Consider the following 23,767-nt stretch of genomic DNA (forward strand, 5'->3'; position numbering starts at 1 on the left):
TTAACTACAGACAATCTTCTCTTTTTCTTGAAGAAAAAGTGAAAATCTTAAACGGTTTCCAGGGAATTTAATATTGATGAGCGATAGTCAGCAATAACAGATCATTGGGGATCCAACTCATGACACCTTCCACTGATTAGTTGACTTGAAGGTGCCGCTTTGCTTTGGCACTGTTCTCTGTTTTTCAGCAGTGGTGCCTGGTATCACAGACTTGAATGAGTCCTAGGTCCTAAGTTCAAGCCTGAACAAGTATGGCATCTGTTTGGAGTTTCTACATTTTCCCTATGTTTGGGGTTTTCTCCCACACTCCAAAAACATACTAAAAGTTGACTATGGATTGTGAGCCCCAATGGAGACAGAAAATATCAAATGATGTAAAGCAATGAATAATATGAATGTGCTGTATAAATGTGATTGCTATAAAACACAGGGAGAACCCACAAACTCCATGCAAATGTCAGACTTGAACCTAGGGGCCAAGCACTGCAAGGCAATAGTGCTAACTGCTGAACTTCAAAACCTCTTTCTCTTCCCCTCTTCTGCTTTCCTTTCTCTTCTCCCTCCTCTTCTTCTCTTCTCCCTCCTCTTTTTTCTCCTCCCCCTCCACTTCATTCTTTTCCGTCTGCTCTACTTTCTCTTTCCTCTTCTCTACTTTTTCTGCCCCCTCCTATTCTTCCTCTTCTCCTTTTATTCTTCTTTCTCTTCCCCCTCCTTTTCTTTCTCTTCCCCTTTACTCTTCTTTCTCTTCCCCTTTACTCTTCTTTCTCTTCCCCTTTACTCTTCTTTCTCTTCCCCTTTACTCTCCTTTTTCTTCCCCTTTACTCTTCTTTCTCTCCCCCTTTACTCTTCTTTCTCTTCCCCTTTACTCTTCTTTCTCTTCCCCTTTACTCTTCTTTCTCTTCCCCTTTACTCTTCTTTCTCTTCCCCTTTACTCTTCTTTCTCTTCCCATTTACTCTTCTTTCTCTTACCCTTTACTCTTCTTTCTCTTACCTTTACTCTTCTTTCTCTTCCCCTTTACTCTTCTTTCTCTTCCCCTTTACTCTTCTTTCTCTTCCCCTTTACTCTCCTTTTTCTTCCCCTTTACTCTTCTTTCTCTTCCCCTTTACTCTTCTTTCTCTTCCCCTTTACTCATCTTTCTCTTCCCCCTTTACTCTTCTTTCTCTTCCCCCTTTACTCTTCTTTCTCTTCCCCCTTTACTCTTTTTTATCTCCCCCTTTACTCTTCTTTTTCTTACCCTTTACTCTCCGTTTTCATCCCCTTTACTCTCCGTTTTCATCCCCTTTACTCTTCTTTCTCTTCCCCCTTTACTCTTCTTTCTCTTCCCCCTTTACTCTTCTTTCTCTTCCCCTTTACTCTTCTTTCTCTTCCCCTTTACTCTTCTTTCTCTTCCCCTTTACTCTTCTTTCTCTTCCCCCTTTACTCTTCTTTCTCTTCCCCCTTTACTCTTCTTTCTCTTCCCCCTTTACTCTTCTTTCTCTTCCCCCTTTACTCTTCTTTCTCTTCCCCTTTACTCTTCTTTCTCTTCCCCTTTACTCTTCTTTCTCTTCCCCTTTACTCTTCTTTCTCTTCCCCTTTACTCTTCTTTCTCTTCCCCTTTACTCTTCTTTCTCTTCCCCTTTACTCTTCTTTTTCTTCCCCTTTACTCTCCTTTTTCTTCCCCTTTACTCTTCTTTCTCTTCCCCTTTACTCTTCTTTCTCTTCCCCTTTACTCTTCTTTCTCTCCCCCTTTACTCTTCTTTCTCTTCCCCTTTACTCTTCTTTCTCTTCTTCTTTACTCTTCTTTCTCTTCCCCTTTACTCATCTTTCTCTTCCCCCTTTACTCTTCTTTCTCTCCCCCTTTACTCTTCTTTCTCTTCCCCTTTACTCTTCTTTCTCTTCCCCTTTACTCATCTTTCTCTTCCCCTTTACTCATCTTTCTCTTCCCCTTTACTCATCTTTCTCTTCCCCCTTTACTCTTCTTTCTCTTCCCCCTTTACTCTTTTTTCTCTCCCCTTTACTCTTCTTTTTCTTACCCTTTACTCTCCGTTTTCATCCCCTTTACTCTTCTTTCTCTTCCCCCTTTACTCTTCTTTCTCTTCCCCCTTTACTCTTCTTTCTCTTCCCCTTTACTCATCTTTCTCTTCCCCTTTACTCATCTTTCTCTTCCCCTTTACTCATCTTTCTCTTCCCCCTTTACTCTTCTTTCTCTTCCCCCTTTACTCTTTTTTCTCTCCCCTTTACTCTTCTTTTTCTTACCCTTTACTCTCCGTTTTCATCCCCTTTACTCTTCTTTCTCTTCCCCCTTTACTCTTCTTTCTCTTCCCCCTTTACTCTTCTTTCTCTTCCCCTTTACTCTTCTTTCTCTTCCCCTTTACTCTTCTTTCTCTTCCCCTTTACTCTTCTTTCTCTTCCCCTTTACTCTTCTTTCTCTTCCCCTTTACTCTTCTTTTTCTCCCCCTTTACTCTTCTTTTTCTTCCCCTTTACTCTCCTTTTTCTTCCCCTTTACTCTTCTTTCTCTTCTTCTTTACTCTTCTTTCTCTTCCCCTTTACTCATCTTTCTCTTCCCCCTTTACTCTTCTTTCTCTTCCCCCTTTACTCTTTTTTTCTCTCCCCCTTTACTCTTCTTTTTCTTACCCTTTACTCTCCGTTTTCATCCCCTTTACTCTCCGTTTTCATCCCCTTCACTTTTCTTTTTCTTCCCCTTTACTCTTCTTTCTCTTCCCCTTTACTCTTCTTTCTCTTCCCCTTTACTCTTCTTTCTCTTCCCCCTTTACTCTTCCTTCTCTTCCCCCTTTACTCTTCCTTCTCTTCCCCCTTTACTCTTCTTTCTCTTCCCCCTTTACTCTTCTTCTTTCTCTTCCCCCTTTACTCTTCTTCTTTCTCTTCCCCCTTTACTCTTCTTTTTCTCTCCCCCTTTACTCTTCTTCTTTCTCTCCCCCTTTACTCTTCTTCTTTCTCTCCCCCTTTACTCTTCTTCTTTCTCTCCCCCTTTACTCTTCTTCTTTCACTCCCCCTTTACTCTTCTTCTTTCACTCCCCCTTTACTCTTCTTCTTTCACTCCCCCTTTACTCTTCTTCTTTCACTCCCCCTTTACTCTTCTTCTTTCACTCCCCCTTTACTCTTCTTCTTTCACTCCCCCTTTACTCTTCTTCTTTCACTCCCCCTTTACTCTTCTTCTTTCACTCCCCCTTTACTCTTCTTCTTTCTCTCCCCCTTTACTCTTCTTCTTTCTCTCCCCCTTTACTCTTCTTCTTTCTCTCCCCCTTTACTCTTCTTCTTTCTCTCCCCCTTTACTCTTCTTCTTTCTCTCCCCCTTTACTCTTCTTCTTTCTCTCCCCCTTTACTCTTCTTCTTTCTCTCCCCCTTTACTCTTCTTCTTTCTCTCCCCCTTTACTCTTCTTCTTTCTCTCCCCCTTTACTCTTCTTCTTTCTCTCCCCCTTTACTCTTCTTCTTTCTCTCCCCCTTTACTCTTCTTCTTTCTCTCCCCCTTTACTCTTCTTCTTTCTCTCCCCCTTTACTCTTCTTCTTTCTCTCTCCCTTTACTCTTCTTCTTTCTCTCCCCCTTTACTCTTCTTCTTTCTCTCCCCCTTTACTCTTCTTCTTTCACTCCCCCTTTACTCTTCTTCTTTCACTCCCCCTTTACTCTTCTTCTTTCACTCCCCCTTTACTCTTCTTCTTTCACTCCCCCTTTACTCTTCTTCTTTCTCTCCCCCTTTACTCTTCTTCTTTCTCTCCCCCTTTACTCTTCTTCTTTCACTCCCCCTTTACTCTTCTTCTTTCACTCCCCCTTTACTCTTCTTCTTTCACTCCCCCTTTACTCTTCTTCTTTCACTCCCCCTTTACTCTTCTTCTTTCTCTCCCCCTTTACTCTTCTTCTTTCTCTCCCCCTTTACTCTTCTTCTTTCTCTCCCCCTTTACTCTTCTTCTTTCTCTCCCCCTTTACTCTTCTTCTTTCTCTCCCCCTTTACTCTTCTTCTTTCTCTCCCCCTTTACTCTTCTTCTTTCTCTCCCCCTTTACTCTTCTTCTTTCTCTCCCCCTTTACTCTTCTTCTTTCTCTCCCCCTTTACTCTTCTTCTTTCTCTCCCCCTTTACTCTTCTTCTTTCTCTCCCCCTTTACTCTTCTTCTTTCTCTCCCCCTTTACTCTTCTTCTTTCTCTCCCCCTTTACTCTTCTTCTTTCTCTCCCCCTTTACTCTTCTTCTTTCTCTCCCCCTTTACTCTTCTTCTTTCTCTCCCCCTTTACTCTTTCCCCTTGTAATACTGTATGTAATCCAATTGGTGCCTACAAAATCTGAAATTTATTGCCTTAACTAATTGCATTTTAAGTTGTTCCCATATATACACAGTTGAACCCACAGTTGAAGTGGAAGAATATTTAAAACGTGTTCATACTGTATTTGCACTGAAATGTTCCCTCCGTATAGCATGTTTCACCTTTTGATCCCCTATACAATAATCTTGTACCATATTAGTATATGGGTGTATGCTGTCTAGACTTTTATTTGCAAGATAGATTCATATTGAATAGCTGAGTTGAGTGTGCTATTCAATGCTGCCACATACGGATCTGATGTATACCAAAAAGACACTCTTTTGGCACACATTGGTTCATTGGGCCCATATACATACATTTGCTTTGGAGCTTTCCCCATTAAATGCCAAATATACACTGCAAGTGCAGTGTGAAATCTACCTAATATATAAGGCTGGACAAAACATTGATTGGAGGCAGATGGGCACAAAAACATGGTGAAGACCATCTTACCATCTTAGCAGCCAGCTAAGTGTTACAGCAGGCTTGCGCAAAATTCTTTCCTGCCTCTGTGTTGCCTCTTACATCACCGCTGTATTCCTGTCCACAAGTGTACTGGGTCTCTGCTGGGGGTAGTTGTCCTAATTCATACGCAGCCAGCTAAGTGTTACAGCAGGCTTGCGCAAAATTCTTTCCTGCCTCTGCTGTGCGTTCCGTAAGCGAAGTCAGCCTCCAACCACAGGCCAATAAGCGGCACATTTAATTACAGCGTTCTGTTTCTGCACTACTGGTAATACAGCATGCTGAGGGGTAGGGGTAGGCCTAGAGGACGTGGACGCGGGCGAGGACGCGGAGGCCCAAGTCAGGGTGTGGGCACAGGCTGAGCCAGTGCGGTGGCCAGGGGTAGAGGCAGGGCCCGACCGAATAATCCACCAACTGTTTCCCAAAGCGCCCCCTCGTACCATGCCACCCTGCAGAGGCCAAGGTGCTCTAAGGTGTGGCAGTTTTTTACAGAGACGCTTGACGACCGACGAACAGTGGTGTGCAACCTTTGTCGCGCCAAGATCAGCTGGGGAGCCACCACCACCAGCATGCGCAGGCATATGATGGCCAAGCACCCCACAAGGTGGGACGAAGGCCGTTCACCGCCTCCGGTTTGCACCACTGCCTCTCCCCCTGTGCCCCAACCTGCCACTGAGATCCAACCCCCCTCTGAGGACACAGGCACGAGTGCCTACCGGCCTGCACCCACACCCTCACCTCCGCTGTCCTCGACCCCATCCAGCAATGTCTCTCAGCGCAGCGTCCAGACGTCGCTAGCGCCACTGTTTGAGCGCAAGCGCAAGTACGCCGCCACGCACCCGCACGCTCAAGCGTTAAACGTGCACATAGCCAAATTGATCAGCCTGGAGATGCTGCCGTATAGGCTTGTGGAAACGGAGGCTTTCAAAAGCATGATGGCGGCGGCCCCGCGCTACTCGGTTCCCAGTCGCCACTACTTTTCCCGATGTGCCGTCCCAGCCCTGCACGACCACTTCTCCCGCAACATTGTACGCGCCCTCACCAACGCAGTTACTGCCAAGGTCCACTTAACAACGGACACGTGGACAAGCACAGGCGGGCAGGGCCACTATATCTCCCTGACAACACATTGGGTGAATTTAGTGGAGGCTGGGACAGAGTCAGAGCCTGGGACCGCTCACATCCTACCCACCCCCAGAATTGCGGGCCCCAGCTCGGTGCTAGTATCTGCGGCGGTGTTTGCTTCCTCCACTAAACCACCCTCCTCCTCCTCCTCCTCCTCCTCCAACGCAACCTCTGTCTCGCAATCAAGATGTGTCAGCAGCAGCAGCACGTCGCCAGCAGTCGGTGTCGCGCGGCGTGGCAGCACAGCGGTGGGCAAGCGTTAGCAGGCCGTGCTGAAACTACTCAGCTTAGGAGAGAAGAGGCACACGGCCCACGAACTGCTGCAGGGTCTGACAGAGCAGACCGACAGCTGGCTTTCACCGCTGAGCCTCCAACCGGGCATGGTCGTGTGTGACAACGGCCGTAACCTGGTGGCGGCTCTGCAGCTCGGCAGCCTCACGCACGTGCCATGCCTGGCCAATGTCTTTAATTTGGTGGTTCAGCGCTTTCTGAAAAGCTACCCACACTTGTCATACCTGCTCGGAAGGGTGCGCCGGGTCAGCGCACATTTCCGCAAGTCCAAGACGGACGCTGCCACCCTGCGGACCCTGCAACATCGGTTTAATCTGCCAGTGCACCGACTGCTGTGCGACGTGCCCACACGGTGGAACTCTACGCTCCACATGTTGGCCAGACTCTATGAGCAGCGTAGAGCTATAGTGGAATACCAACTCCAACATGGGCGGCGTAGTGGGAGTCAGCCTCCTCAATTCTTTACAGAAGAGTGGGCCTGGTTGGCAGCCATCTGCCAGGTCCTTGGAAACTTTGAGGAGTCTACCCAGATGGTTAGCGGGGATGCTGCAATCATTAGCGTCACCATTCCTCTGCTATGCCTCTTGAGAAGTTCCCTGCAAAGCATAAAGGCAGATGCTTTGTGCTTGGAAACGGAGACGGGGGAAGACAGTATGTCGCTGGATAGTCAGAGCACCCTCATGTCTATATCTCAGCGCGTTGAGGAGGAGGGGGAGGAGCAGGAGGAGGAGGGGGAAGAGACAGCTTGGCCCACTGCTGAGGGTACCCATGCTGCTTGCCTGTCATCCTTTCAGTGTGTATGGCCGGAGGAGGAGGAGGTTCCTGAAAGTGATCTTCCTAGTGAGGACAGCCATGTGTTGCGTACAGGTACCCTGGCACACATGGCTGACTTCATGTTAGGATGCCTTTCTCGAGACCCGCGCGTTACACGCATTCTGTCCACTACGGATTACTGGGTGTACACACTGCTCGACCCACGGTATAAGGAGAACCTTTCCACTCTCATACCCGAAGAGGAAAAGGGTTCGAGAGTGATGCTATACCACAGGACCCTGGCGGACAAACTGATGGTAACATTCCCATCCGACAGCGCTAGTGGCAGAAGGTGCAGTTCCGAGGGCCAGGTAGCAGGGGAGGCGCAGAGACCAGGCAGCATGTACAGCACAGGCCGGGGAACACTCTCTAAGGCCTTTGACAGCTTTCTGGCTCCCCAGCAAGACTGTGTCACTGCTCCCCAGTCAAGGCTGAGTCGGCGGGAGCACTGTAAAAGGATGGTGAGGGAGTACGTAGCCGATTGCACGACTGTCCTCCGTGACGCCTCTGCCCCCTACAACTACTGGATGTCGAAGCTGGACACGTGGCCTGAACTCGCGCTGTATGCCCTGGAGGTGCTTGCTTGTCCTGCGGCTAGCGTCTTGTCAGAGAGGGTGTTTAGTGCGGCTGGGGGAATCATCACGGATAAGCGTACCCGCCTGTCAACCGACAGTGCCGACAGGCTTACGCTCATCAAGATGAACAAAGCCTGGATTTCCCCAGACTTCTCTTCTCCACCAGCGGACAGCAGCGATACCTAAGCAATACGTAGGCTGCACCCGCGGATGGAAGCATCGTTCTCGATCACCATCAAAAACGGGGACCTTTTTGCTTCATCAATCTGTGTATTCTATTCATCCTCCTCCTCCTGAAACCTCACGTAATCACGCCGAACGGGCAATTTTTCTTAGGCCCACAAGGCTCAGTCATATAATTTTTGTAAACAATTTTTATACGTTTCAATGCTCATTAAAGCGTTGAAACTTTCACCTGAACCAATTTTTATTTTAACTGGGCTGCCTCCAGGCCTAGTTACCAATTAAGCCACATTAACCAAAGTGATTAATGGGTTTCACCTGCCCTCTTGGTTGGGCATGGGCAATTTTTCTGAGGTACATTAGTACTGTTGGTACACCAATTTTTGGGGGCCCTCGCCTACAGTGTAATCCAATTAATTTTTTGCCCACCTGCATTAAAGCTGACGTTACATCAGCTGTGATGGGCAATGCAATGGGATATATTTATGTACTGCCGGTGGGTTCCAGGGAGCCACCCATGCTGTGGGTCCACAGGGAGTTGTAACTGCATGTGTCTACTTCTAAAGAACCCCAGTCTGACTGGGGCATGCAGTGTGGGCCGAAGCCCACTTGCATTAAACATGACATTACCTCAGCTGTGATGGGCAATGCAATGGGATATATTTATGTACCGCCGGTGGGTTCCAGGGAGCCACCCATGCTGTGGGTCCACAGGGAGTTGTAACTGCATGTGTCCACTTCTAAAGAACCCCAGTCTGACTGGGGCATGCAGTGTGGGTCGAAGCCCACCTGCATTTAATCGGACGTTACCTCAGCTGTGATGGGCACTGCAATGGGATACATTTATGTACAGCCGGTGGGTTCCAGGGAGCCACCCATGCTGTGGGTGCACACGGGAGTCCCATTGCGGAATTGTACCTGCCTGTGACTATTTATAAAAAACCGCGGTCTGACTGGGGCATGCAGACACCTTGACAGAATGAATAGTGTGTGGCACATAGGTTCCCCATTGCTATGCCCAGGTGTGCAGCTCCTGATGGCGGTGGCACAGGATTCTATTTCTCATTGCTTCTGTACAGCATTGTGGGCTATCGCCCCGCCCCTTTTAAAGAGGGTCGCTGCCTAGCCGTGCCAACCCTCTGCAGTGTGTGCCTGCGGTTCCTCCTCATGGCAGACGCACTTACAAATAGACATGAGGGTGCTGTGGCATGAGTGCAACTGAAGGCTGCGCAGGGACACTTTGGTGTGCGCTGTGGACACTGGGTCGTGCAGGGGGGTTGGGCAGCATGTAACCCAGGTGAAGTGGCAGCGGAGTGTCATGCAGGCAGTGATTGTGCTTTGTTGGAGGTAGTGTGGTGCTTAGCTAAGGTATGCATTGCTAATGAGGGCTTTTCAGAAATAAAAGTTGTTGGGAGGGGGGGGCCACTCTTGCCGCTATTGTGGCTTAATAGTGGGACCTGGGAACTTGAGATGCAGCCCAACATGTAGCCCCTCGCCTGCCCTATCCGTTGCTGTGTTGTTCCCATCACTTTCTTGAATTGCCCAGATTTTCACAAATGAAAACCTTAGCGAGCATCGGCGATATACAAAAATGCTCGGGTCGCCCATTGACTTCAATGGGGTTCGTTACTCGAAACGAACCCTCGAGCATCGTGATAATTTCGTCCCGAGTAACGAGCACCCGAGCATTTTGGTGCTCGCTCATCTCTACCCCCAATGTTGATCCAGAGGAAGGCAAGAAAACCCCAATGAGGTAGAAGCCAATGGGGTCTGCCCGTTTTCTGCCCAGCTGCCCGGCTTTCATACAGAAGAAAAAGTGCTGCATGCAGCGCTTTTTTTCCCCAGTATTTTCAGCCAGATCTGCGATGGAACCTCCGGCTGGAGGTTCTAACGCAGATGTGAAACCAGCCTTATATTAGAACATACTGGGTGTTTTTATATGTTATAATTCACCGATTTTGTATATAAAACATATTTTTTCTATTTTCAGAGGAAATGTTTTCAACAAATAATGCTATCTGGTGGTCACCTAACGGCCAAATGCTGAGCTATGCAGTATTTAATGACACAGAAGTTCCGATTATAGAATATACGTTTTATGGAGATGAATCTGAACAGTATCCACAGACAATTCATATCCCGTATCCAAAGGTATGTCGTCTGAATGGTGATAACTTTATATGATATGTAAGGTAATAACTGTGCTGCTCTGTGGTAAAATATAAGCTTCTATAGTAGGATATTTGTAGGGAAGGACAGTGTACAGTTGTAGCTAAGTTTAACTTGACCCTTAATGGGTAAAATGCTCAGTTGCAATAAACTTTAAAGCATACCTGCACTTTCAGATGACTTTGCAGAATAAGCTGCCATTTGTGTTCATGAAGAATAACACTGTTTCAAGTCATTGTATAACTTGTATATGACATTTGCACTAGTTTTCCGCTTTGTGGGTTGCGTATTTAATTTTCAGCTCTCTGAGCTGTTGGGAGGAGACTTCTGCTATGATGTCTTCTATATAGTGTACAGGGAGAAAACAACTGCAAATTCTCCTCCATAACTCTCTGTAATAGCTACACACAAATAACTACAATATGGAAGACATTATACAACAATACTGAATAGTGTAGATGTGATTCTTGTAGGTGTGGGACAGTAAATCACTTGCTGTTGTCTCTGTGTGAGTCTCTACAGTGGGACAGTAAACCACTTGCTATTACATGTCTGTTTGAGTCTCTAATTCTGCAACAGCCCCACCCTCTCTTTTCTACAGACTTCTATGGGCAACATGATACAACTCTCCCCTCCACTTCCTATAATGTGTCTTGCTACTTCTGTTAATAGAGATGGGTTTCATTTATTAGTACAATTAAACTGTTTTTAGGTAATTAAAGTGGTTTACATTTTTGCTAGTTATCACAGTGCCTATCATATTAGCACAAGTTGTCTCAAAGTACAGTGACCATTTAACTTGACTTTTTCCAATGGCTTTTGTTATAATTACCCATTTCAAGTTTGCTGCACCAAAAAAGGGGCATCAGGCTGATCTTGCTATTGCATTCTCCCTGCTCAGTACAAATTATAGCTGGAGTACAACTCACTAAAGAGTTGCCATAGACTCGATTGATTTGAAACCCTTTAATATGCTTGACGTATCTGAGCTCATTTGCCTATCGTGCTAGAAGCATTATATAATACTGCGTCGTTTCTTGCAGTCTTTTGTGACGGCTTTCACAACTTAAACAGTATCCACCCAAATGTCGGAGCTACGTATACCACAATTATGTTTATCATGGGAAGCTAGTCGGGAAAAAACATTGCACGTTTCATGCCAAGTCAGCTTCATCTGCCAAAGGAATATTGGCACACATCCCCCATTCTCTTGTAGAGGTGATAAAATATCATGTGTACATTTAAAGCTTTTGCATAAAGAATCTAGCAACAAATGGGCATTATATAGCACTTCTCGGGACCCTCTATAGGGATAGAGGGACCATATGGTACCCAGTTCTGTAGGCGAGTGGCTTTTGAATAGTTTGGGGCATTTAGATATTGTCTGTCATGGTATTTTCTTGCATATTATAATGGGTGATGTAGATTATATTACATGTATAACATTGTATACAAGATTAAAGGCATTTTCTAGAACTTAAAGGGGTTGTCTTTTACTATTGATAGTCAATTGGGAGGGTTTTGCCACTCAGGATCCCTGCTGATCAGCTGATTACCCGGCCCGCTGTCAATGCTGGAAGCAGATGGCACTGTCAACATTGCAACAGTCCCGGATGATACGCCTGTAGTACCAATGGATTTATGTAGTTGCCACTAAGAACAGCTAACTGTATTTGCATTCATAGAACTAAGATTGAACTCAATGGGAGTTGTGTGACTCTGCATGCTGTGACCTCCACCTAGTGGTGATTGCAGGTACAACAATTCAGTACTGAGTCACTTCTTCACACGGACGTATTTGCACGTGCAATACGCGGTAAATAGAACCCATTGATATCAAAGGTTTCATTCACGTGTTTATTTTGCATGCACATTTTGGGGCATGCATAAAAAGATAGAACATACTCTTTCTCGTCCGTATCATTGGGGGCCACAGCCTAGACCATGGATATAGCCACTGCCCTAGGAGGCGACACTAAGCAAAAAAGTGTTAGCTCCTCCCCCCTGGCTATATCCCCCCTGCAGGCACTCAGCTAATTAGTCTTTAGCTTAGTGTCTGCTAGGAGGCAGACGTGGTTATTCGTGGGAATCCGGGGAGCCGGGGCTTTCCCCTGGCTCTACTGGCCTCCCGGGGGAGACGCAGGCAGGGGGTGTCTCCACCACTACTGCGGCGTCTCACCCAGTGAAGAAAAAGGGGCCCGACCATGCAATGCGCATCTGAGTCGGTTACCCGCCAGCCATAGGGCTCCCCCTCCCTGGAGTGGCGCACTGCCTGACCAGTGACGCATAGGGGGTAGCACTGCTGGAGACAGGTCGACGAGCGGACAGGCTGTGGCTTCCCTGACGGCGCAAGGTACCTCAAGGAGGACATAGTGGAGAACGGACATCAGGATGGCAGCGGCGGCAGCAGCTCTCCCGGCAGCAGGGGTAGGAGCACGGCATGCTAGCAGGACGCCGGGGTGCTGGCTGGGCAGGTCACTTCCGGGTGCAGCGCTCTGGGGGGCGGGGCGCCGGAAAACGTCACTTCCGGGTCGCGGGCGGACTTCCGGGGCAAGCCACGCCCCCTCTGACCTCGGCAGACTTAAAAAAAGAAAAAAAGCAGCCAGACAGAAGAATGGCTGCTCTCAGCAGTGAGACACCCTGTTTGTCTGGCACTACTGAGCCCAGCACTGTGCGCAGCTCTCAGCTTGCAGCACACAGCACACAGCAGCATCCAGCCCTCATACGGCCCTGCAGACTTCTGCTACAGAGTAAGCACCCGGACAGCAGCAGCATCTCCTGTAACGGGCACCAGCAGCTGTAGCAGCACCGCAGCAGTTTCTGCCACACACCTGCCGGGTCACCAGCGCTACTATCTCCGTGTGGTGGACCCACGTCGACTCCTGACGGCCTTCAAGCTTCAGGACCAGAGGCTCCAGCTGGATCAGGGGAACCGCCAAAACAGCTGCTAGACCGGGTAAGCCCCGCCAAGGCAGCACTTTGCGGTGTCTCCCCTTCCCCTCCCCTGTCCCCCCTGCAGGTACTCCTGTGGCAGTACGTAGCATCCCCACTTACCGGGGGTTTCCTTTTGCCATGTCTGACCCTAGATCAGAGGGTTCCAGCCCGGCCAAGGGGAGGGTGAGGCATTACGCTTGCACAGCGTGCAGCGTTAAGTTTGCCTGCGGTCAAGTCGACCCCCGCTGCGCTAAGTGTGCCACGGCACGCGCGGTTCCAGGGATCACGGTGCCCCCCGCCGCCCCTGTGGAGCCAGGGCCCGAACTCCAATGGGCTAGGTCCTTGGCCGCTGCCGTCTCCGGCCTGGCCACATCTTCTGCGGCAATTTTACGCCGGTTAGAATCCAGCTCGGAAGTTTCCTCTTCGGCATATGCGTGCGGGAGGGCACGCAAAAGAAGGAGATACCGCAGCAGTGAGGACACCTCCCGCAAATCTCGCCATACCAGGAGGTCATCTAGACCCTCCAAGTCCAGGCGGTCCAGAGACTCTCATGATTCCCATGGGTCCAGGGAGTCCGTCCATACGTACCACAGGTCAAGGCATTCTTCGCGGTCCCGGTACTCTGCGAGACCGGTCCGGGCTCGCCAGGACTCCCCCCGAGCATCGTGCTCACAGGCTTCTCAGGATACGGCTCAAACAGCGGGCGAGAGCAGTGGGTCAGAAGACGACGAACGCTACGCGGTCTTGTCTGCTTCTGAGCTGGACAATGAACAGGTTTCGCGGCTGGCGAGCCTAATAGACAGCTTAGTAATAGCTGTAAGAGAAACCCTCCAAGTAACGGAGGAACCAGTAGAGACGACTCCTTCCACGGTGTCGTTTAGATGGCAGAAGAGATCGCGACAGGTCTTTCCAGACCATCAGGATTTCGCGGACGTCCTTAATAAAGAATGGCAGAACCCTGACAAAAAATTTAGGCAACCTGGGAAAACCTGGGAAGTTACATACCCATTCCCAGGAAGTCTGAAAAAGGGTTGGGCGGTACCCCCGGTAGTCGACCCATCAGTGTCACGGCTATCTAGAGGCACGGCGTTGCCAACAGCCGAAGAGGCAACTCTGGCTAATCCTCAAGACAGAAAACTGGATACATTGACGAAATCAGTGTTTCAGGCCACGGGCACCGCCCTGCAGCCGATCTTTGCACCGCATGGGTCAGACCGCATGGGTCAGTAAAGCGTCCATAGCCTGGGCCAAACAGCTGCGGAAAGACATTCTAGCAGGCGCTCCACCTAGTGAACTACTGGAAGCAACAGACAATATCATACAAGCGAACAAGTTCGTATGCGCAGCAGAGCTAGATGCAGCTAAGTTCGTGGCTCGAGCGTCCACCGCATCCGTCGCGGCAAGACGAACCCTCTGGCTAAAGAACTGGTCAGCCAATTCAGCGTCCAAGATGGTCCTGACAAAGTTGCCATTTGAGGGAAATAGGCTCTTTGGGCCTAAATTAGATGACTTGATAAAGGACGCCACAGGCGGCAAAAGCACGTCATTGCCACAAATTCCAACAAGAAAGGAAAAGGTTCCGTTGAAGAGGAAACCGTTTTTTAGGTCCTTTCGGCGTTTCTCGTCCCGTCCTGGGTCAGGGCAGTGATCCCAATCTAGGAGGACCCCGACAGACGCAAGGAAGGGTCCAACCTTCAAGGTGAGACAAGCATGGCGATCCCGACCGGGAACATCTAAGGCGGCGGGATCAAAGAATGCGGCATGAGGCCCAGTGTCACCAGGGTGGGGGGCAGGCTCTCCCAATTTCGGGAGACATGGTGGAGTCGCGTGAGCGACAAGTGGGTGCAGGAGATCGTGGCATCTGGGTACACGATCGAATTCGCGACTCTGCCACAGAATTCGTTTCGCAAGTCCAGAGTGCCTGCCACCCCAGAAGGAGTAGCCAGCCTACAATTGGCAGTGGAAAATCTTCTGGCACAGGGAGTTATAAAACCAGTGCCAGGGGTGCAAGAGAAGCAAGGGTTCTACTCAAATCTTTTTCTAGTGCCCAAAAAAGACGGCACGGTCAGGGCAGTACTGGACTTAAGGAGACTGAACCAATTCATCAAAACAAAACATTTTCGGATGGAGTCGATCAGATCCGTGATAGCCTCCATGCAGCCGGGGGAATTCTTATCCTCAATAGACATCAAGGATGCCTACCTCCATATCCCGATTCGGGAAGCACACCAAAAATTCCTTCGTTTCGAGACGCAGGGAAGGCATTTTCAATTCACGGCTCTGCCATTCGGCCTGTCAACCTCTCCAAGAGTCTTTACGAAAGTACTAGCAGCAGTGATGGCACTACTCCATGCAAAGGGCATAGCGGCCATACCATTACCTGGACGATGTGCTAATAAAAGCACCGTCATGGGACGGCAACGTCAGGAGTTTACGTGTCACGATGGAAACTTTAGAAGAATTTGGCTGGATAGTAAACCGCGTAAAATCGTGCCTAATACCAGCACAACGGTGGCGTTCTTAGGCATGATATTCGACACCAGCCAGCACCGAGTGTTACTACCCCAAACAATGTTCGGTCTCTAATACAGAAGAGAACGCTAACCATCAGACACTGTATGAGTATTCTGGGCCAGATGGTAGCAGCCTTCGAGGCGGTCCCCTTTGCCCAATTCCGGTCAAGGATGCTACAACATCTGATATTGTCCCGCTGGTACAGGTCCACACTGACTCTGGAACAACGAATCCGGATAACCCCTCAAGTCCTGGATGCGTTGAAGTGGTTGAAACCAGGGAGGCTTCAGGCGGGACGGCCTCTGGGCCCAAAACAATGGGTAGTATTGACGACGGATGCCAGCCACTCAGGCTGGGGCGGAACACTGGGGGGCCAGTCGGTTCAGGGAGTTTGGCCTCAGAAAGAAACATGGTTGCACATCAACATCCTGGAATTACGGGCCATTTACCTGACTCTCCGGCATTTCAGGTCCAGTCTCAAAAAGAAGGATGTGCGCATCCAGACGGACAACACCACAGCGGTGGCTTATGTCAACCATCAAGGGGGCACACGGAGCATGTCAGTAATGAACGAGGTGGCGTGCATACTGACGTGGGCGGAGAATCATCTGAGCTCAACAGCAGCAGTCTACATTCCCGGAGTAGACAACTGGGTGGCAGATTACCTAAGTCGGGAAACGGTGGATCCTGGCGAATGGGGGTTGCACCCAGAAGTATTCCGGACAATATATCGGAAATGGGGTACACCGGACGTGGACCTCATGGCGTCCAGACTGAATTACAAAATTCTTCCATTTGTGGCCCGAGCACGGGATCCGCAAGCGGCAACGGACGCACTGACTATTCCGTGGGGAGGATACAAACTCCTGTACATATTTCCACCAATCCCCCTCATACCAAGAATCCTGTGGAAAATCAGACAGGAAGGGTGACCAGTGATATTAATAGCGCCAGATTGGCCAAGAAGAAGCTGGTACGCGGCCATCATAGAAATATTGACCGACACACCATGGCACCTACCGGATCGAAGAGACCTGCTATCCCAAGGGCCTTTACTACACCCGGATTCCAGGTCTCTACATTTGACGGCCTGGCTGTGGAAACCGAGGTGTTAAGAAGAAAAGGTTACTCGGGAAGGTGGTTCAGACAATGATACGGGCCAGGAAACCAGCCTCGTTGGCTATTTATTACAGAGTCTGGAAGCGTTTCTTCACCTGGTGTGAGGAGCGGCGAGTGCAGCCGATGCAATTTTCAGTAGCCAGAATACTGGCATTCTTACAATTGGGTCTCGAAATAGGATTAAGGGTAGGCTCGCTAAGGGGGCAGGTGTCAGCACTGACGGTGCTGTTTCAGAGGCCAATCGCAAACAGAATGGCTGTGCGTACAACCCTTCAGGGAGTCGCCCATACGACACCCCCGTTGAAACCCCCGGTTCAAGCATGGGATCTTAATCTTGTGTTGGAGGCTATAACAGACCAACTGTTTGAGCCACTGAAAGAGATTCCTATGCGACTGCTGACCTGGAAGGTAGTATTCCTCATCACTATTACCTCTATTCGTAGGGTCTCGGAGCTGGCGGCCTTGTCTATACAGACCCCCTATATGACTTTCCACCAAGATAAAGTGGTACTGAGACCATCACCAGAGCTCCTACCGAAAGTAGTCTCAGAGTTTCACATCAATGAAGAAATTGTCTTGCCTTCCTTCTGTCCAACGCCAGTACACACGAGAGAGAAAACGCTGCACCACCTGGACTTGGTGAGGGCGTTGAAGATTTATGTAAAAAGAACCAAAGAATTCCGTAAGACTGACACCCTCTTCGTAATTCCGGAGGGGGCTCGGAGGGGCTTGGCAGCCTCAAGGGTCACCCTATCTAAGTGGATAAGGTCCTTGATAACAGAGGCGTATCGCACCTCAGGACGCACGCCATCATTTCGGGTTACGGCCCACTCCACACGGGCGGTAGGGGCCTCCTGGGCGGTCCGGCACGGAGCCTCAGCGCTTCAGGTGTGCAAGGCAGCCACCTGGACTTCCTTACATACGTTTTCAAAGTTTTATAAGGTCCACGTATCTGCATCATCGGACGCCGCACTCGGCCGGAAGATCTTGCAGGCGGCGGTCCTTTGACCACACGGTCAAACTTTAAATGCCCACCCGTTATATATATATTTTCGGGACTGCTTGTGGACGTCCCATGGTCTAGGCTGTGGCCCCCAATGATACGGACGAGAAACAGATATTTTTGGTATAACTTACCGTAAAATCTCTTTCTCGTCACGTTCATTGGGGGCCACAGCACCAACCCCTTGTTTATTTAGGCGGTTGCTGGAACTTTCTGTTCTTTGGTCATTGTTTGGCAGAGAATTATGCCAAAGTATGTATTTTGGTATGTATGAAACATAATATGCATAATCGTACTCCCACTGGCTTCCTACTGCTTGCAGACAGACTAATTAGCTGAGTGCCTGCAGGGGGGATATAGCCAGAGGGGAGGAGCTAACACTTTTTTGCTTAGTGTCGCCTCCTAGGGCAGTGGCTATATCCATGGTCTAGGCTGTGGCCCCCAATGAACGTGACGAGAAAGAGATTTTACGGTAAGTTATACCAAAAATATCTGTTTCTGCACATTTGCGCACCAAAGGTCCTCATAGGAGTCAATGAGTGTATGAATAAGCGTGGAATCTGCATAGATATTCATGAAACATTGTGTAATTCCACTGGGAAAAAAACACATCTGGAAGTGATTAGCCATTTCAATTGGTGAGTTTGTTTGCCGTGCGCAAATGAACATGTCCTGTGGGCAGAAAAGGTACAGTAAAATCCGCCAATATGCACGCAAAACAGTGCGTAAAAAAAGCAGTATGGTCATGGTGTATTTGCACATGCATCATCGTATTGTACTAGAATTTTTGCACACACAAATTGCGCACAATTTGCGTGTGCAAAAAAAACACGCATCGATCCTCTGTCATTGAAATAGCCAATAGTTTCATGAGTTCAAAATGTTCTTTCCTGGCAAAAATGTGCAGAATAATAGAGGATTCGGTGCATTTATTTTGTGCATTCCAAATTGTGCAAACCAAATACGCGGATGTGAACAAACCCATTGAAAATCAATGGGTTCTATTGACTGTGTATTGTGCACACAGGTGTTCCCTACTTTTATGGTAGGTACGCCACTGATAAAAGGGAACACCTACCAGCCAGTAGGTTAAGTGATGAAACACACATTGCTGCCCAAGCACAGACTGTTTTAGTTTACTGCAAAGTGGCAACAGTCAGGGACATTTTCTCGGGGATTTACCCCAGAATACTGGTGTAGAAAGTCACAAAATATGGTGCAAGGCTTACTTGTGCAAAAATTTAGCGACACTAGCCTCACCACTTTCACGTAAAGGGGGCTGGGCTTGTCTGGAGGGAACATGGCCAACTCAGACCAACAAAGTTATGCATAGTTTATGTCAGAAACTGACATAAATTTCTGTGTCGGGACATGTAGGAACGTAGATTCGCTTAATATATGAAGAGGAGTGCGCCGGGAAGGTGGAAATTATACTATTGCCAGCAATGGGATGATTTAGTGGATCCTGCACTGAGCAGGGGGTTGGACCAGATGACCCTGGAGGTCCCTTCCAACTCTACCATTCTATGATTCTAAATGCCGCTTTCAGTAAATTTGCCCCACAGTCTTTAGAACTTGGCAACACAGTATGGCTGGCACATGATCAAGTTACCGTCTCTTTAAGCACACAGCAGGCCTAGATATGGTCACAATAATCAGCACATGGGGATATGCACTCACAATCTTTATGGTGGCGAGACCTCCAGCCTCTCGGCACTACAGCAGGTGACCCGTGAGGGTTCACTCTCCTCCCACAGCCAGGAGACTCCAGTCTGGGAAATCAAAGTATCCCTGGAAAAAAAATTGCAAAGTGGCCCCATGTTATAGATGGAACCAAACCACAGTGGGTGGGGCAAACAAATAGACAGGGGTTTAGCAAATCATCTGCCGCAGCTACGAAGTGGCCCCCTCTATCCTTATTGGCCCCCCACAAATGCAGTTACAGGATTCCGATAGGTAACCGTGGCAGACAGAGGCCTAAGAAAGGCCCCCAGGCATGCCATAGCTGTATGCCTATTAGGCTGACCCTTCAGCACAGCCTAATATATTGCAGTTTGATACACACATGGAATAATTCTTTGCTATACTGAGTATACTAAAAAATCGCATTTTGACGTCCCTAGTAGGTCGAAATAGATAAAATAAATGTTAAGAAAGTTTATGAAAACTTTACAGTTCACAAAAAAACTTTTTATTTTTTATTTAGTAGAAGTGAAGAAAAATCCATTATACTAAGACTAATATTACTAATATTAAATGATATAAGGGGCAAATAATCCTGCCACACCATGATCATATATTACCACCATATTAATACTGGTACTGAATAAAGACTACTACAAAGATCAATACTACCAATGATAACACTGAATGAGGGCCAAATAATACCCCCAGACTATGGCCACCACATATTACCACTACAGTGTTGTTGAAAAAAACACTATACAAAGACCAATATTACAGCCACATATAGTGACCATATAGCAGAATATACTAGATCTACTCATTTACTTTGCTGACTGTATAAATGATAGTACCAGTACCATTTTATATCAAGTGATCACAGGTGACATCCCCTGTGACTGGAGTTGTTCACTTTCACTTTTTCTTCATCTGGCCCAGACTGTCATGATGGCTTCTCCCAGTCACAACTTGTCTTTGCAGAATTTGATGCAGACACCTTTGACATACCAATTTTCCAGACACCAGGTTTAATTTTCCAAACTTCTACATAATCATCCTATCCATAATGCCCCAGATAGTAATAATGCCACCTCAGGTGACCCACACAGTAATAGTACCCGCCTTTTGTGCTCCTTTTAGTCTCCACATAGTAAGTGCCACTTTTGTGTCCCACAGATGGTAAAAATGCCTTCACTCATTAATAATGCTGCCCTTCTGCCCCATTCAGTAATAATGCCCTAAGTAAGCCTTCACTCAGTAATAATGCTCCATGTAGAACCCTACTAATGCCTGTCACAGGCCCCCTTGTTGACAATGCTCTATATAGCCCCCACTCAGTAATAATGCCCTGTATAGACCCTCACTCAATAATAATACCCATCACAGGACCCCACTCAGTGCCAATGCCCCATATAGTCTCCCACTTGGTAATAATGCTCTATATAGGCTCTTTCAGTTATAATGGCCCATACAGGCATCCACTCAGTAATAATACCCCATTAGAGATGAGCGAGCATACTCGATAAGGCTAACTACTCGAGCGAGTCGTGCCTTAGTCGAGTATCTGCCCGCTCGTCTCTAAAGATTCGGCTGCTGGCGCAGGTGACAGGTGAGTTGCAGGAGTGAGCAGGGGGAGCGGGGAGGAACGGAGGGGAGATCTCTCTCTCCCGCTCTCCCCCCGCTCCCCCTGCTCACTCCTGCAACTCACCTGTCACCTGCGCCCCGCCGCTCCCCGCCCCCCGCTGGCCCCCAAATCTTTAGAGACGAGCGGGGAGATACTCGACTAAGGCACTACTCGCTCGAGTAGTTAGCCTTAGCAAGTATACTCGCTCATCTCTATACCCCATATATCCCCCACCAAATAATAATTCCCCTCATATGTCTCCCACTCAGTAATAATGCTCCATATAAGCCCCCACTTGCTAATAATGCCTTATACAGACCCCCCAATAGGCAATAATACACCATATAAGTTACTGCTCTGAGATAATGCCCTATATAGGTTGGTAATAATGTCCCATATATGCCCCAGCCTCCACCCCCCCATACTCTCAGTAGCAGTGACCCACTAATGTACTAAGAAAAAAAGTCCTACTCGCCTGTGTCTCTTCTTCAGCTGCCGGCTTCTGCAGTCCGTGCTGGGACTCGAACTGTTCATCCACTTAGTTCTGGTTAGAGTGATCATGTGATGCGTCTCATGATCACTTTACCCAGAATGCAGTAGGTTAACAGTTTGAACGCAGACTGCAGGGGCTAGCAGCAGCGGGAACAGCAATACAAGTAACTTTTTTTGCAAAATTTTAAAAAAATAAATAAATGATGTCCTCCCATCCAGTGAATTTCTTCTCTGGGTTGTATGGCGAGTCTGCCCATGACCAACAGGCACCTCCTTGCGAGATCAGCCATGCCCATCAGAGGGTCCTGGAGGACTTATAAGCTGTTGGATATTCTGTGGCTGAGCTGTATATTTTCTGTTATAGTAAATTTATTTCTGATTATTGTACTGATGTCATATTCTTACATTCAAGGCCGGAACAAAGAACCCGACCGTCCGACTGTTTTCTGTAAATACAGAACTTCTTGACAATGTAACAGTTGTGGAAATATTAGCACCAAATGAAATAATATCCGGGTAAGAAACAATGATTATCATTTCCCTGAATTATATGTGCCAGCAGTGGATGTCTAAGCTCTCCTGACACATCTGTTTTTAGTAGATACTTGCATTCCCCATGTAATAATTCTGGAGTATCTATTCTTAAAGGCCCATTTACATGCAAAGATCAAAACGATTGAAAGTTTTAGCGATCCTTTTGCATAACCTGTTAATGGCCATTAACACTTTATCATCGTCATTTGCATGTAAAAGGGCCTCCAGGAGCTGTTTGAAGAGACCATCATGTGATTAATCACACACCCAGCTGTGCACACAGCTGCATTGTTCTCGTCTTGGCTGCCGTCAGGTTACAATGTAATCTCCCGACTCCCGTGGAGAACACAGGATGCAGCCTGTTGAGAGAAACGTTATCTCTCTGCGGCTGAACGATGGATTTAAAGGGGTTGTCTCGCGAAAGCAAGTGGGGTTAAGTACTTCTGTATGGCCATATTAATGCACTTTGTAATATACATCGTGCATTAAATATGAGCCATACAGAAGTTATTCACTTACCTGCTCTGTTGCTGCTGTCCCCGTCTCCATGGTTCCGTCTAATTTCGGTGTCTTCTTGCTTTTTTAGATGCGCTTGCGCAGATGGGTCTTCTCCTTTTGGCTCGGCAGCAGCGGCGTTTTGGCTCCGCCCCTTGTACGCGTCATCGCGTAGCTCCTCCCCCGTCACATGTGCCGATTCCAGCCAATCAAGTGAATAACTTCTGTATGGCTCATATTTAATGCATGATGTATATTACAAAGTGCATCGATATGGCCATACAGAAGTACTTAACCCCACTTGCTTTCGCGAGACAACCCCTTTAAAGTTCGCCTGAAAATCATCGTTCAGACGAAAAGTGAGCAATGCCCGCGTTTACCTGTAATGATTATCACTCATTTTCGGTCGCCTGAACAAATTTTGAGCGATAATCGTTATGTGTAAATGGGCCTAAAGACTCTGCATTGTGCTGCTCCTCTGTTATTCCTCCTGAAAATTTCTGAATACATTGACAACTGGGTGTTGCTGTTCCTCTTGTCCCTGTGGTATGCCCCCTAAATGGCCAATGCTGATTTGACCACGTTAGACTGTCTAGAAACACATACTACTGACAAGACAATGGTAGCACTTGGTTATCAGTTTATTTATTCATTTCCAGGAGGAATAGCAGAGGAACAATACAGAGTTCTAAGAAACAAGGCTTTAGAATTGTTATTTTTATGGAAAATGAAAGTAATTACTAAAATAGAGGAGAGCTCACAGGTTTTCTTCAGTTTTGGTTTTACTAAAATGCATTAAAATTGGACTTGGATATCAAATATTTACCTGACAAAAATAGAAACTGCCTTTAACCCCTTAGTGACGAAGCCTGTTTGCGCCTTAGTGACGGAGCCAAATTTTGGAAATCTGACATGCGTCGTTCAACGTAGCATAACTCCGTAAAGGGTTTACATATCCAAGTGATTCTGACATTGTTTTTTGCCACATGTACTTCATTTTGGTTGTAAAAAGAGACCGATATAATTTAAAAAACTACACCCCTTAATGTATTCACTGAGGGGTGTCATGAGTATTTTGACCCCACCAGTTTTTTTCAGGAATTAATTACATTTAGAGGAGAAAAAATAAAATTTCATATTTTTGCAAATATGTCATTTTAAAGACATTATTTTTTTCCTATAGTGACCATGAAAATTAGGATTTACACCCCAAAATGGATACTCCCGTTTCTCCCGTGTTCAGAAACATACCCATTGTGGCCCTAATCTTATGTCTGGATGCACAACGGGACCCAAAATGAAAGGAGTAGTCGGTGTCTTTCAGAACATAAATTTTGCTTGAAGGCGTTTTAGGCCCATAGCACTTTTGTAGAGCTCTTGAGAGGTCAAAACCAAAGAGAATCCCCACAAGTGACCCCATTTTGAAAACTAGACCCCTTAACGAATTTATCTAGGGG

General features: G+C 47.6%; 1 protein-coding gene across 3 annotated transcripts in view; it reads left to right on the forward strand.

Moving 5' to 3' along the window:
- LOC136576563 (dipeptidyl peptidase 4-like) overlaps nt 1–23,767 on the forward strand; it is a 118,624-nt gene that overhangs the window by 48,681 nt on the left and 46,176 nt on the right. For all 3 annotated transcript variants that reach the window (XM_066575937.1, XM_066575936.1, XM_066575938.1), the window contains 2 exons: nt 9,734–9,894; nt 21,694–21,797. In XM_066575937.1, the coding sequence (XP_066432034.1) occupies nt 9,734–9,894; nt 21,694–21,797 (265 nt within the window). The remainder of the gene's footprint in view (nt 1–9,733; nt 9,895–21,693; nt 21,798–23,767) is intronic.

Source organism: Eleutherodactylus coqui, chromosome 8 (genome assembly GCF_035609145.1).
Source record: "Eleutherodactylus coqui strain aEleCoq1 chromosome 8, aEleCoq1.hap1, whole genome shotgun sequence".
Classification (NCBI taxonomy): domain Eukaryota; kingdom Metazoa; phylum Chordata; class Amphibia; order Anura; family Eleutherodactylidae; genus Eleutherodactylus; species Eleutherodactylus coqui.